The following is a 14,635-nucleotide window of genomic DNA, read 5'->3' as shown; positions in this document are numbered from 1 at the left end:
GCAGAACCGGCTCCAGGCACCAGCACAGCAAGCAGGTGCTTGGGGCAGCCAAGGTACGGCTCTTCGGTGGCAATTTGGCAGTGGGTCCCTCAGGCCCTCTCGGAGGGAAAGACCTGCCACTGAATTGCCGCCGAAGAATGAAGCGGCACGGTGGAGCTGCTGCCGAAGTAGCGCCGATCGCGGCTTTTTTTTTTCCCCTGCCACTTGGGGCAGCAAAAACGCTGGAGCCGTCCCTGCCCTCTGGGCAGGAGCAGCTGACCACCCCGCTGCACCTCCCCATTTGATGCTGTTGAAGAACAGGATTTTTGAAAGTCAAGATCCCTGAATAACACTGGGAAAGTCAACAGGACTTGTGTGTCTACATTCCTATTGCTCCACAGCTTCTACCAGCTGATGGTAACATTTGGAGTCCACCTACCCCTTCAAACAGAATGTCATGTACACACAGCTACAGGAAGCGCTGCATGTGGCAGTCAGGTAGGATAAATTAGCTCAGCACAGCAAAAAAGACCATTATCACTGGCAGGAGTAACAGCAGCAGTGATCATCAGAAAGGATAATATTTGGATAAGGACTGGGTGGATTTTCAAAAGCAAGTTAGAGGCACAAGTCCCATTGATTTTTCTATCCTTGTTTCGGCTCCTCATTTTCCCAGGATGAACAGACAATGTTTGGCTTGCCCAATGAAATAATATTACCCATGTCTATAGCACCTTCCACCCCAGGAGCTCCAAGCATTTTGTGAACAGTAAGGAATTAAGTGTGTGAGGTAGGTCTCTCCATTATACAGATTGAAAAACTGAGGTAGAGAGCTTAAACGACTTGCCCAAGATTCCATAATTAGTCTGTGGAGTTAGGAGCAGCACCTATGAATCCAGCTCCCCTGTTCTATACTTAGAATCATAAAATCATAGAATATCTGAGTTGGAAGAGACCTCAGAAGGTCACCTAGTTCAACCCTCTGCTCAAAGCAGGACCAATCTCAACTAAATCATCCCAGCCTTAAAAACCTCTAAGGAAGGAGATTTCACCACCTCCCAAGGTAACCCATTCCAGTGCTTCATCACCCTCCTAAGAAAACAGTTTTTCCTAATATCCAACCTAAACCTCCCCCACAGCAACTTGAGACCATTGCTTCTTGTTCTGTCATCTGCCACCACTGAGAACAGCCGAGTTCCCTCCTCTTTGGAACCCCCTTCAGGTAGTTGAAGGCTGTTATCAAATCCCCCCTCACTCTTCTCTTCTGCAGACTAAACAATCCCAGTCCCTCAGCCTCTCCTTGTAAGTCATGTGCCCAGCCCCCTAATCATTTTCTTTGCCTTCCACTGAACTCTCTCCAATTTGTCCACATTCTTTTTGTAATGGGGGACAGAAAACTGGATGCAATACTCCAGGTATGGCCTCACCAGTGTCAAATAGAGGGGAATAATCACTTCCCTCGATCTGCCGGCAATGTTCCTACTAATGCAGCCCAGTATGCCATTAGTTTTCCTGAAAACAAAGGCACACTGCTGACTTCTATCCAGCTTTTCATCCACTGTAATCCCCAGGTCCTTTTCTGCAGAACTGCCACTTAGCCAGTTGGTCCCCAGGCTGTAGCAGTGCACCGGATTCTTCTGTCTTAAGTGCAGAAATCTGCACTTGTCCTTGTTGAACCTTATCAGATTTCTTTTGGCCCAATTCTCCAATTTGTCTAGGTCACTCTGGACCCTAACCTTACCCTCCAGCATATCTACCTCTCCCACCAGTTTAGTGTAATCTGCAAACTTGCTGAGGGTGCAGTCCACGTCATCCTCCAGATCATTAATGAAGATGTTGAACAAAACCAGCCCCAGGACACACCCCTGGGACACTCTGCTTGATACCGGCTGCCAACTTGGCATCAAGTCGCTGATCACTACCCAGTGAGCCTGATGATCTAGCCAGCTTTCTACCCACCTTACAGTCCATTCATCCAATCCATACTTTTTTAACTTGCTGGCAAGATTACTGTGGGAGATTGTATCAAAAGCTTTGCTAAAGTCAAGATATATTACATCCACTGCTTTCCCCATATCCACAGAGCCAGTGCTCTCATCATAAAAAGCAGTCAGGTTGGTCAGGTATGACTTGCCCTTGGTGAATCCATGTTGATTGTTCCTGATCTCCTTCTCTCCTCTAAGTGCTTCAAAATGGATTCCTTGAGGACCTGCTCAGTGATTTTTCCAGGGACCAAGGTGAGGCTGACCAGTCTGTAGCTCCCTGGATTCTTCTTCTTCCCTTTTTCAAAGATGGGCACTATATTTGCCTATTTCCAGCCATCTAGGACCTCCCCCGATCGCCATGAGTTTTCTAAGATAATGGCCAATGGCTCTGCAATCACATCCGCCAACTCCCTCAGCACCCTCAGATGCATTAGATCCAGCCCGACGGAATTGTGCATGTCCAGCTTTTCTAAATAGTCCTTAACCTGTTCTTTCGCCACTGAGGGCTGCTCACCTCCTCCCTATACTGTGCTGCCCAGTGCAGCAATCTGGGAACTGACTTTGTCTGTGAAGACTGAGGCAAAAAAAGCATTGAGTACTTCAGCTTTTTCCACATCATCTGTCACTGGGTTACCTCCCCCATTCAATAAGAGTCCAGCACTTTCTCTGACCACCTTCTTGTTGCTAACATACCTGAACAAACCCTTCTTGTTACTCTTCACATCCCTTGCTACCTGCAACTCCAATTGTGCTTTGGCCTTTGTGGTTACACCCCTGCATGCTTGAGCAATATTTTTATACTCCTCCCTAGTCATCTGTCCAAGTTTCCACTTCCTGTAAGCTTCCTTTTTGTGTTTAAGCTCACCCAAGATTTCTCTGTTAAGCCAAGCTGGTCGCCTGCCATATTTGCCATTCTACGCTATTGGTATACTTAAACTACTATACCTGCCTTCCTGCCATATGTATTTGCTCACAGATGCCTGGTTATTTAACCAGCCTTGCCTAGCTGTAGGAACATAGGGAAAAAATTAAATATATTTTTGGCTACAGCCAGGGAGGCTTGGAGAAAAAGAAGAGGTGGCTCCCTCCCCTTTGCCATAGATGGTGACCCTGCTTTCACAGCTGGTCAGCAGACATTTGTTTCATGGAGTAAAGCTCTCTGGGCTGGGCAGGGGAAAGCTTAACACTCCATCTCTCCAGGGCAAGTCTCTTCCTGCTTGAAATATTGCTGTATCCAATCAAAGAGGTGCTGCATGCCCCACTTTCCTAGTTAGAAGCAGCCACAGGGTGACATTTCTGTGGGAGAGAGCGCAAGGCACCATATGTAATAAAATGAGCAGGGAAATGAAAGCAGAAGGACAGTGATTATTGCACTTCAAAAGTCAAATACAATTAGAAAGACAGTTCGCTCATGGTTAGTGCTAACTTCACACAGACAAAGCCTCGGGCAGACCCTGTCATCAACACCAGTGCTGAAAATATCCCTTGGACTAGCTCTGCATTTAGTTCAATAGGAAAATTCTCTCTACAGCTGATCTAAAATGCCCTGTATCAGGATAGCTTCCTGCCACAAAATTCAGGGCCCCTGAACCCAGCCTATATCACTGTGTGATAGTCCCAAGACTCCCTCCCAGGACAGTCCCAGGACATAGGTAGCAGTAGAGAGCTGGCTGAATGGAGAAGTGGCCAGTCCTTGGGTGCCAGGTTTCCTGGGCATGGGGACTAGCCTTGACTCTTTCTTTCTGTTCATGCTGTCAGTCAGGGCTCTGCCATGTAGTCAGCTCTCTCCTGCCGCCCCCCTTACCCCCATCCCCAGTGATGGGTTTGTGCCTTTAGGCTCCTCCAGCCAGGCAACAAACACATCATATTGTGATGCCAAGCAGGGCTGGCCTAGACAATGCTGCCCTCTCAGATCCTGTCTGCTCTGCAGAAGCCAGGCTGGATGCTCGGGTGAGGATTATACTCATCCTGCAGTGTCTGGATGGTGTGGAGTACAAGATGCTGTGTTCAGAGAGCTTGGTGGGGAAAATAATGTGGGCCCTTGGGCGCATCCTGCTTTTTATTGCATCTGTTCAATAGGAAACCTCCATGCACCAACCCCCAGCTTCCTCCACAATAGCGTTGCCAACTTTCTAATTGCACAAAACCAAACACCTTAGCCCCACCCCTTCTGTGCCCCATTCCCCACCCCTTCCCTGAGGCCCTCCCACTACATTCCCCCTCCCTTGGTGGCTCGCTTTCCTTCACTCTCACTCACTTTCACTGGGTTGGGGGAGGGGGTTGAGGTGTGGGAGGGCTCTAACCGGGGGTGCAGGCTCTGCGGTGGGGCAGGGGATGAGGGGTTTTGGGTGTAGGAGGGTGAGGGCTCCAGGCTGGGGGTTGGAACCAAGGGATATGGAGTGTAGGAGGGGGCTGTAGGTTGAGGCAAGGGGTTGGGGTGTGGAGAGGCTCAGGGCTGGGGCAGGGGTGTGGGCTCTGAGGTGGGGCTGGGGATGAGAGATTTGGGGGGCAGGAGGGGGCTCGACTGAGGGATTCGGAGTGCGGGAGGGGGCTGTGGGTTGAGGCAGGGGGTTGGGATGCAGGAGGGGGTAAGGACTCTGGGGTGGGGCCAGGGATGAGGGGTGTGGGGTGCAGAAGGGGGATCCAGGTCACGGGGGGCTCAGGTCTGGGGCAGGGGGTTGGGGTGGACTTACCTAGGGTGGTTTTGTTAGCAGCGCAGCAGGGGGGCTAAGGCAGGCTCCTTTCCTGGCTCCATGCTGTGAATCAGAAGTGGCCAGCAGCAGGACCTGCTCCTAGGTGGGGAGGGGCCAGGAGGATCTGCACACTGCTCTCGCCCACAGGCACTGCAGCCCTAGCTCCTATTGGCCAATGGGAGTGCGGAGCCTGTGCTTGGGGCGGGGGCAGCATGCAGAGCAGCATGGCCCCACTGCCTAGAAGCCAGACCTGCTGGCTGCTTCCAGGGTGCAGCACAGTGCCAGGACAGGTAGGGAATAGCCTGCCTTAGCCGCCCAGCACCGCCAACAAAACTTTTACCAGCCTAGTTGACGGTGCTGACCAGAGCCACCAGGGTCCCTTTTCGACTGGGTGTTCCAGTAAAAAAACTGACACCTGGCAATCCCACTCCAGAAACTCTCCTTTCTCCATTCTGGGTGCTTCACTGAACCTGCAGCTGGCACAGGAGAGAATTCAGACCAGGTGGAGCATGGAAGATGCATGCTCAACCTTTAGCCTTGCAGACAGATGAGCTGAATAAAATGGCTTCACGAGGGCCCCCAATTGGCTTGAACTAGCCCTGGAACCAAATGTGTTTAACTTCTGATATTTGGATTCCATACAGCTGGCTGATCTCAGTGTGTGCTCAGGGAAGCTCAGTACAATATCCCATATAGCATGTTTTTTGAGCCTGAACTAAGTTGGCAGTTGGGCAGCAGTTCAGGGTACTTGATGAGGGGTCTGTAGGGCAGGTTGCCAGCAGCTGGTAAGGTATGGGTTAGGGCTCTCATCTTTGGGAGCCTCCAAGATGGAGGAACAGGAGCATGTGCAGGGGTGGCAAGCAAGGGCATGGGGCCCCCCAATAATCCTTGGGGCACAGAACTTCTCTGGCTCTGGGGTCACGGAGGCAGGGAAGGTTGAGTTCTTGCCAGGACCAGGAAAGGGGCAGGGTGGAGGGAGGGAAGATTGAGCTCATCCTGGGGCCGGAGCAGGGAGGAGGGAGAGCAAGCTTCTGTGTCTCCCCTAAAGAGGTCAAATTTAAATTCCTGTGAATGCCCCTGTGGGAGACTCACTGCAAACAGGGGAATGTTGTACTGTAGGGGTGTGCTAGGAGGCTGATGGGGAGTGCTAGGAGGCCATCCCACTGGGCTCACCATTAGTAGAAAGCAAATAATCCAGAATGGAATCTTGAACTGGAAGTTATCAGAAAATGCAGTACAAAATCCTGGTTGGGTTTGGCCATAGGGAAACTTTGCCATTCCTAGAGGGGCCCAATTAGGGACCTGCCTGGGATGGAGGGACATCAAGGAGTGCAGAAGAAATCAAGGAAGGAAATACAAACAGAAGGTCATTAGATTTTCCTTTGGAACACTGAGTTTGCACAGAAGTCATATACTGTGTAATTAAACTCAGAGAACAGTGGAAAACTAGTTATGCCCTTCAAGGCATGGCTGACCTAATTATGTTGATCTTTATTTGCTCAGAAGCCTTCAAAAACTTGCCTCCGGTCTAAGGCACCTCCCGGATCATCAATGGGCTAAAGTGTAGTTTTTTGACACTTACTTCCATCCAAGTATGAAAAGCTACAGACGAGATCCCCAAATCACCTAGGCTTTTCAGTGCAATTCCCAAATTCACCTCTGAAGCTGTTAAGTGCAACCATTAGTGTGCACTTGAAACAGGACACATGACAATAGCTGTCCCATAGTGAAGAAAGTCCCCCTTCCCCTCTATTTTATCCCAGATGAGATCTTCGTCCCATGCTCACCTACGCAGGACTTTCCCCTCATACTGGCCCTGTGACCTAGGGATGTGTTTGCTGGCCATATGTCCTTGCAATTTTTCTCTGTCTCTTGCTGCACTGTTGTTCTGTGCTAGTAACTCTCACTGCTACTAGAATGGAATGCCATGCAAACACAGGGAGCAAGCCTACGAGAGCAGCAGAACACTAGTTACTCTGCTCGCACACTTCTCTTACACACCTATACCTTTCTGCCATGACCTCATACCTGCAAAGGGAAGGGAAATCTCAGGTGCTGAGTATATGTGCAGGGACGATATCCCTAACTCCTGAGTTCCGAGAGAGAAACCCGCACACACTCCACTCCCGCCTCTCTTTGGCCTTCTTTTAAAGTTTGTGATATGATTGAGGACCTAGATATACAAAATACCCACAAAAGACCAGGAAAGGCTCTCTGGCTGTTCTGTCAGGGAGGGTGGGAGGGAACCCCAGATGGAGCCCACAGAAACAAAACCCACGCAACTCCCAAGTATCCTCCTGTGGCCACCAGCCAGCCTTTGCTCCTCTCCCCTCAACAGAGGGGTGCAGGTGGCCCTAAGCTATTTGATATGTGCAAACAAGTGTTGTTGGCAAGTGGAAAACCTAGAGCTCCCAAAAGTTCCCAGTTCTAGGGATGCCAAAGTACAGGCTTCGTCAAGACTTTGAAACGTCCCTTTGTCCATTTCTTTGCAATGACATTTTGAGGAATGAGTCTCCAATGCCTTCAGCAGGGGGATGTTATTGCTGTTGCCATCCCAGGTCACTGCTGCAGGCGGAACCACCTTTTTCCCCACATGTTAAGTCTGGATGTTCTCCAGCTATAAATTCTCACTGACAGGAGATGAGTGTTCTGAAAAAGTGCCAAGCCCTTAAATTAGCTTTCCTATGGAGTGCAAGCAGCCTAAAAGGCAAGAGGGGCCCAGGGAAGAAGAATGGCTACGGTTAGGAAAGAGTTGCCTCATTGGTGGATACATTTTTTAGATGTTGGCTTTGTCATTGCTAACGTTTTATGATAGAAATGTGCAGCCATTTCAATATGGAAACCATCCATCCATGGCATTTATTGGGTGATAAACAGAAAGGCTGTATGAGAGGTGGGGCCGGTATGGAAAATGCTGAGAACCACTGCCCTAGAGGCCAATGGCACTTTCCCAGTCTTGGATGGTTAGAGTGAAATTTAATTTGCCCTAATCCATTCAAGAACAGGAAAGACTGAACATGGGCTTAGTCAAGACTGAGTGTCATACTGAAAACAATCATAGAATCAGAGAATATCAGGGTTGGAAGAGGCCTCAGGAAGTCATCTAGTCCAACCCCCTGCTCAAAGCAGGACCATTTCCCAACTAAATCATCCCAGTCAGGGCTTTGTCAAGCCTGACCTTAAAAACTTCTAAGGAAGGAGATTCCACCATCTCCCTAGGTAATCCATTCCAGTGCTTCACCACCCTCCTAGTGAAAAAGTTTTTCCTAATATACAACCTAAACCTTTCCCACTGCAACTTGAGACCATTGCTCCTTGTTCTGTCATCTAATATCACTGAGAACAGATCCATCCTCTTTGGAACCCCCTTTCAGGTAGTTGAAAGCAGCTAGCAAATCCCCCCTCATTCTTCTCTTCTGCAGACTAAACAATCCCAGTTCCCTCAGCCTCTCCTCATAAGCCATGTGCTCCAGCTCCCTGATCATTTTTGCTGCCCTCCGCTGAACTCTTTCCAATGTTTCCACATCCTTCTTGTACTAGGGGGCCCAAAACTGGACACAGGACTCCAGATGAGGCCTCACTAATGCAGAATAGAGGGGAATGATCACATCCCTTGATCTGCTGGCAATGCCCCTACTTATACAGCCCAAAATGCCATTGACATTCTTGGCAGCAAGGGCACACTGTTGATTCATATCCCGCTTCTCGTCCACTGTAAACCCTAGGTCCTTTTTTTACAGAACTGCTGCCTAGCCACTCGATCCCTAGTCTGTAGCAATGCATGGGATTCTTCTGTCCTAAGTGCAGGACTCTGCACTTGTCCTTGTTGAACCTCATCAGATTTCTTTTGGCCCAATCCTCTAACTTGTCTAGGTCCCTCTTTATCCTATCCTAACCCTCCCACGAATCTACCACTCCTCCCAGTTTAGTGTCATCTGCAAACTTGCTGAGGGTGCAGTTCATGCCATCCTCCAGATCATTAATGAAGATATTGAACAAAACTGGCCGACCCTTGGGGCACTCCACTTGATACCGGCTGCCAACTAGACATGGAGCCATTGATCATTACTCACTGAGCCCGACAATCTAACCAGCTTTCTATCCACCTTATAGTCCATTCATCCAGCCCATACTTTAACTTGCCAGCAAGAATACTGTGGGAGACTGTATCAAAAGCTTTGCTAAAGTCAAGGAATAATATGTTCCCTGCTTTCCCGTCATCCACAGAGCCAGTTATCTCAATCTATCTTTCAAATTAACCTTAGCTTCTGTCGTTCCTCCTCTTCTTGAGTAACAAAGACCTTCCACTGGAAGTGTGCTATGATGTCACTTCGGTTGTGTATAAGCACCGATCTTTGGTTTGCTAAAGTAACGTATGTCTTCTCAATCGTCAAGGAGTTCTTGTCCAGTCTGACATTGACGTCTGTGGCTGCTCCATACAAATTTATGTGGATATCCTCACCTAGGACAGAGCAAAGGACAGAAACTCAATGGCCTTTGCTAAGTGAATTTTTTTTGCTTAGAGCAATACCTAAATATGGATGGATCTGTAATGAAATGAACTGATATATTTAATATATCCTCATGGCAGACATGGCCAAGAGCAACGTGGATTCAGCTCTCACTACTGGATGTACTCATGTTCTCTCTCCAAGGAAGAGTACAAGGTGATGGTACACTGAGACTACAATGAGTGGGACCCCAGTTCTGGAGCTCTGTGGAGATGTCCACTCCCCAGGCTGCTAATAGTTTAGGGTGAGATTTTCAAAGATGCATTAGTGATTTAGGCGCACACGTTCCATTGAAAGTCTATGGGATCTGTGCTCCTAAATCATTTGGGTGATTTTGAAAAGTCCCACCTTAGACACCTCTTGCTCAGGGCCTCCAGTGTACTTCATGGATCTGAGCTGATCACTGCGATGCCCCCCTTCCTGATCACCTTACAGTGACAGGACCTGGGACACATGGTGGTTCAGACTGATAGGTGAAAGGATTATTTCTCCACTGAGTGTAGGATCTGGCTTGCATAACAGCCAATATATCACAGAAAACAAGTGGATTTCTGTTTAGAAGACTCTAAGTGGCTGACATTTTTTAAAGTGAGTATACCCAATTAGCACACACCAGGCCCCTGATGTGTGTTCACAAGTTGGAGAACGGAGCACACCAAGGTACAGGTGACATGTATACCAGGCTTTGTGTACAGAACCTGGGCACATGTCAAAGCTCAGGGGGGACCAGATACTCCATTGGTATAAATCATCAGTGTAGCCCACAGAAGTCAACGGCCCCACATCCAATTACAGTAGCTGAGGTTCTGTGCCACAATCTTCTCTTTTCAAAGTGTCGGCCTGGGTAAAAAGTGTAGGGATTCCACTGAAAGCTCCAGGGCTGATGGGAGTAACTCTTGCTGCAAGAGCTGCATTTGAGAGCATACTCAATATATGGATCCATTAATAGCTTAATATACAATAGAAAGTCCAGATCCCAGTGAGTCAGCAATATGCTGTAGATTTCACTGTGAGGCAAATGAACTGACACCAAGCATGGAGCTGTCAGGGTTAGCTGAGGGCAGCTGCAGGCTTCATATCTTGGGCACCAAATTAGATGTGACATTTCATTTAGGACTCTTTGTATTTTAATATTTAAGGAAAATAAAACTCTTGACTGTTACAGCGGTTGAAAATTTCAGTTGATAGGGTAGATTTCTGCAGTTTAGTAGTTTGGGATGTTTCTGAAGCCATGAAGCCACAGGTTTACTGAAACTGAGTATGTCAGCCCTGTCCTTATTTACAGAATACATCCTTATTACAGAGACTGTCAATTTTCTTGTCCTTAGATACTGTTAAATAAATTATTTACATAGAGTCAGGACAAATAAAAGACAAACTCACTCAACAGCTAGTTAGGAAACTATGCTGGAAATCTAAATCAAAAGGGACTTTTAATACATTAGCAAACCACAGTAACTAGAGCGTGGGGCTTTTGAAAGCTAGTTTGACACAGCAGGCATCAAGGTATGTTTGCAGTTTGCACTTATCTGCAAGCCTATGGACACATGCAATTTAGCACATCATGGTACCTTCTTTCCTTCTTAAATAAGAGATTGAACCACCTAATTATCTTTCCTATGTCATAGGAAACAACTGACTGTGTAAAATAAACAAGGTGATACAGAATCCCAGAGAACTCCTCTAGTACTACTGGCACTGCACCCCAGAACTACCAGACGTAAGGACTTTCAGAACATCTCTCTTCATACCAATCTTACAACAGAGTCAGAGAACCTTGTTTATCTGAATGCCTATTTGGATGAATGGATGAGAAAACCATTGGACAAACTTCCAAAATTAATTTGGGATTTTTATTAAAATTTGCAGCAAATATTTCATCATTAACTGCTTCAGATGTTAGGGGAGGATAAACAGAGTCATTAGACAGACATATTGAATAATATGCTGCATGCTCATCTTCATTGATATGTACTGCTCCTTTATTTCTTAGCACCTTCTTTTTGCTGTGATTTGCGATGAGAATCTCTTAAGAAGCTAACATGAGCAGATGTCTGCAGTTTCGAATGCCTGGGAAATATGGAAATTCAGATTTAACTCTTTTTGTCCTGACTTTCAAAGGTTTAATCAGGCTTTGCTGTCACCTCTTTAAGCAATAAATGCAGCTGAAGATTTACAGGTATGAGAAAGTCCTCACAATTTATTACTGAAATGAAAATAAAAATTATAGCCTGTCACTCAGATCGGCATTAATATGGCTCCATATCTGTCTGGTTTGGTACTTAAATGGCCACAATTACCACAGTATTTGAGCACCTCACAAGCGTTAATGTATTTTTATCCTCTATACTCCCTGCTGTACAGATGGGGAACTAAGTGACTTACCCATGATTACACAGGGAATCTATGACAGAAAGGAGAAGAGAAGAGAACCCAGTTTTCTCCCAAACCTCCGCCCTATTCACTGGACCATCCCTGGAGTCAACAGCAGGTGATGCTCAAGAATGAGGCACTTGGTCCTTGTCACTTCCAGGGAGACTAACTGCATTGCCTCAGAGATCTACTTGATCTGCATTGGGCTGAGGAGAGACCAGATATAAGCTCCCATATTCAAATTTCCTTCATGGTAGTACACCAGTTACAATTCTCGAAGTGAGAGACGTCTACAGGCAGGTAATTTCAATATCATTCCCACCAGCCTGTATCCAGGAGCTTCTTTTGTACGTTGTTAAATCACTGCATTATTTACGCTGGCCTTCAGCAACTGCTCATTTATAAAAGTCATCCTTTAATAATTGGCGCTGATAAAATCTACAGTTTTAAAGAATTATTTTCGAGGCTGGAATGAAAGCTCAGGAAATTCGTCGATTTATTACTTGTATTATGGTAGTATTGAGGCACTTGCTGTGGACCAAGACCCTTGTGCAGACACAAAATAAACAAATGGTCCCTGCCCCCAAAAGCTAACAAGCTAAGCAGAAGACAAGAGACACCAGCTGGATACATCAGATGGGGGAGTACAAGGAAGCAATGAAATAATACTAGCAGAGGTGAAAGTAAGTGGGTACGGGCCGGTACGGAGAACCGGTAAGAAAAGGAGACTGCCTGAGAGAGGGAGAAGCCTGCCCCCTGCATAAGAATAGTTTAAACTCAGCTGTTCCCTGAGTGGTTCAGCCCTTGGGGTTAGGAGTGGTTTCTGGCATCCTTGTTAATTTCACTCATAGTAGCTGGGGGGAGTGGGGAGGGTGTGTTTGACCATGACAGGGGCAGTCCTTGTCTGCCCCCGGGATGAGGGGATCTCTCCAATACTAATATACACAACAAATACAAGTATTTGGCTGCACAGCTTAAATCCAGAGCTAATAAAAGCAGGTGGAAGGGGAAAACTCACTGGTCACATTGGTTTCTCGTCTCCTCCCTCCCCTCCTCCAGCCAGGCTGCAGACAAGGCTCTGCATTCCTCCCCCTCCTCCTTCCCACCCCCCCCAGCAGGGTTCTCCTCTAGGCTCTAGCTTGCAGTAGGGACACTGGCTGAGCCTGCTGCTGCTGCCTGCATAAACAGTTTAAACTCAGCTGTTCCATGTGCAGTTCAGCCCCCAGGGTTAGAAGCTTTTCTGGCATCCTTGTTATTTCACTCCCAGTTGTTGTTGGGGGGGGGAGAGTGTGTGTGACCATGGCAGGGGCAGTTCTTTTCTGCCCCTGGGATGAGGGGATCTCCTATACACAAAAAACACAATCAAAATCAGGAACCATTTCCAAGTTCAAATCTATCCATTCCCTCCCCAGCAGAGGATCATGGTTGTGATGTCCAAACTGCTTGCAGATCCTCTTTGAAATGTTACTGAACCGTGCAGGGAACAGCTGAGTTTAAACTGTTCTTATGCAGGAGGCAGGCTTCTCCCTCCCTCAGCCAGTCTCCCTGCTCCCTGCTGCAAGCTAGAGGGAAGCCCCTGCAGCTGCTGCTCAGTGCAGGCAGGGAGAAAGCACATGGAGCCTAGTGTCGCAGCCTGGCTGGAGGAGGAGGGAAGACACGGAGAAAAATGTGACAGTGAGTTTTCACTTTTTCAGGCTTATTCCAATAGTAAAGTTTTATTACAGACAGTCCTGGTAGCAGTAATAGCAGCTTTATTTTCTCTAGCTATGTCATGCAATGGGAGGGATCCATGAAGTACGTAGGAGAGATGGGTTGCTTGCGGTTGGACCATATGGGTAAGAAATGTAAATTACTTTCACCCCTGCCCAAACCCCAGGGCTCCCAGCCGCCTCTGCAGCTGGTAGCTCTGGGGATGATTTAAAGGTCCCGGCTCCTAGCTTCAGCTGAATCCCTGAGCCCTTTAAATCCTGATTTAAAAGCCCTGGGATTTAAAGGCGCAACCTCTTCTGATAGAGGCCACACCTCTTCTGGTTGAGGCCCCTCCCCCTCTGCAGGATCTGGAGTACCAGCAAGTCCTTTAAGTTACTTTCACCCCTGAATACTGGTCAATAGGATAAGCTGTGTTGTCCTCAGGCAGCGCTCTGATCTAAACACTATGCTCCAACCAGTTTTGGGGACAGTCAAAACAGTACCCCCAATCCTAGCCCTTTCTTTAATTGGGCAGACAAAAGGGGCCATCAGTTGCTCTGCACCACCCTTGGGAAGCAGAGATGTCTCCTGCAAGTCAACCACTCATTGTGTCACTGGAATTACTGGGAGTCATGGAACAGGCTTCACTACCAAGCAGGGTGGAGGAGTCTCTCAGAATACATTTGAGGAAGAGGCCAGAACTATCAGAGAATGAGGAAGCTCTGAAAGACGTGGCTGCAATATATACAGGATGATGGTGCCTATTTTTAACCATTATTGATGCTGTGATAATGATGAGCTATGGTACTCGCCTGGCTGAAATATCAATTTTGGCAGACGTGGAAACAAGTGCAAGGACTTTCATCCCAATAGCCTGGTAAACAGATGCACAATACACCACATAACAAATCAATCTATCCTTCAAGCAGCTCTCCCCTTCCCAAGCAGGTGCTGATTGATAAGAAGGAAAATGTGTCAAACAATTCAGATGCTGTTCAAGGCAGCAATGACTAAGGCTGTGGCTACACTTGCAGATGTAGAGTGCCGGGAATTAAACCAGCCCTCGAAGACAGCAGCAGGGAAAGTGTTGCCGTGTGTTCACAGTCAGCTGCAAGCGCAATGGCGTGGCCACATTAGCAGCTCTTGCAAAACCAGAGAGACCTGTGCATTGTGGTAGCTAACCCAGTGTGCAAGTGGTTGCAGCATGCTTTTCAAATGCGGGGGGTGGAGTGTGACAGGGAGTTGTGTGTCACGGAGTGTGGGGGTTCCAGCCCTGCATCCCTCTTCCTGGGACCCACAGTGACTTTTATCCAGCCAGTAAAACAGAAGGTTTATTGGACAACAGGAACACAGGTTACAGCAGAGCTTGCAGGCACAGTTAGGACTCCTCCATCCAGTCCTTCTG

At 47.6% G+C, this 14,635-nt stretch overlaps 1 protein-coding gene across 1 annotated transcript in view; it reads right to left on the bottom strand.

Annotated features, from left to right (window-relative positions):
• The window catches only part of HYDIN (HYDIN axonemal central pair apparatus protein), a 401,019-nt gene that overhangs the window by 306,481 nt on the left and 79,903 nt on the right, over positions 1–14,635 (bottom strand). The window contains exon 8 of the mRNA XM_032795387.2: positions 8,918–9,119. Coding sequence (XP_032651278.1) covers positions 8,918–9,119 — 202 coding nt within the window. The remainder of the gene's footprint in view (positions 1–8,917; positions 9,120–14,635) is intronic.

Source organism: Chelonoidis abingdonii, chromosome 19 (genome assembly GCF_003597395.2).
Source record: "Chelonoidis abingdonii isolate Lonesome George chromosome 19, CheloAbing_2.0, whole genome shotgun sequence".
NCBI classification, from domain to species: domain Eukaryota; kingdom Metazoa; phylum Chordata; order Testudines; family Testudinidae; genus Chelonoidis; species Chelonoidis abingdonii.
This window is presented reverse-complemented; position numbering and strand designations above follow the sequence as displayed.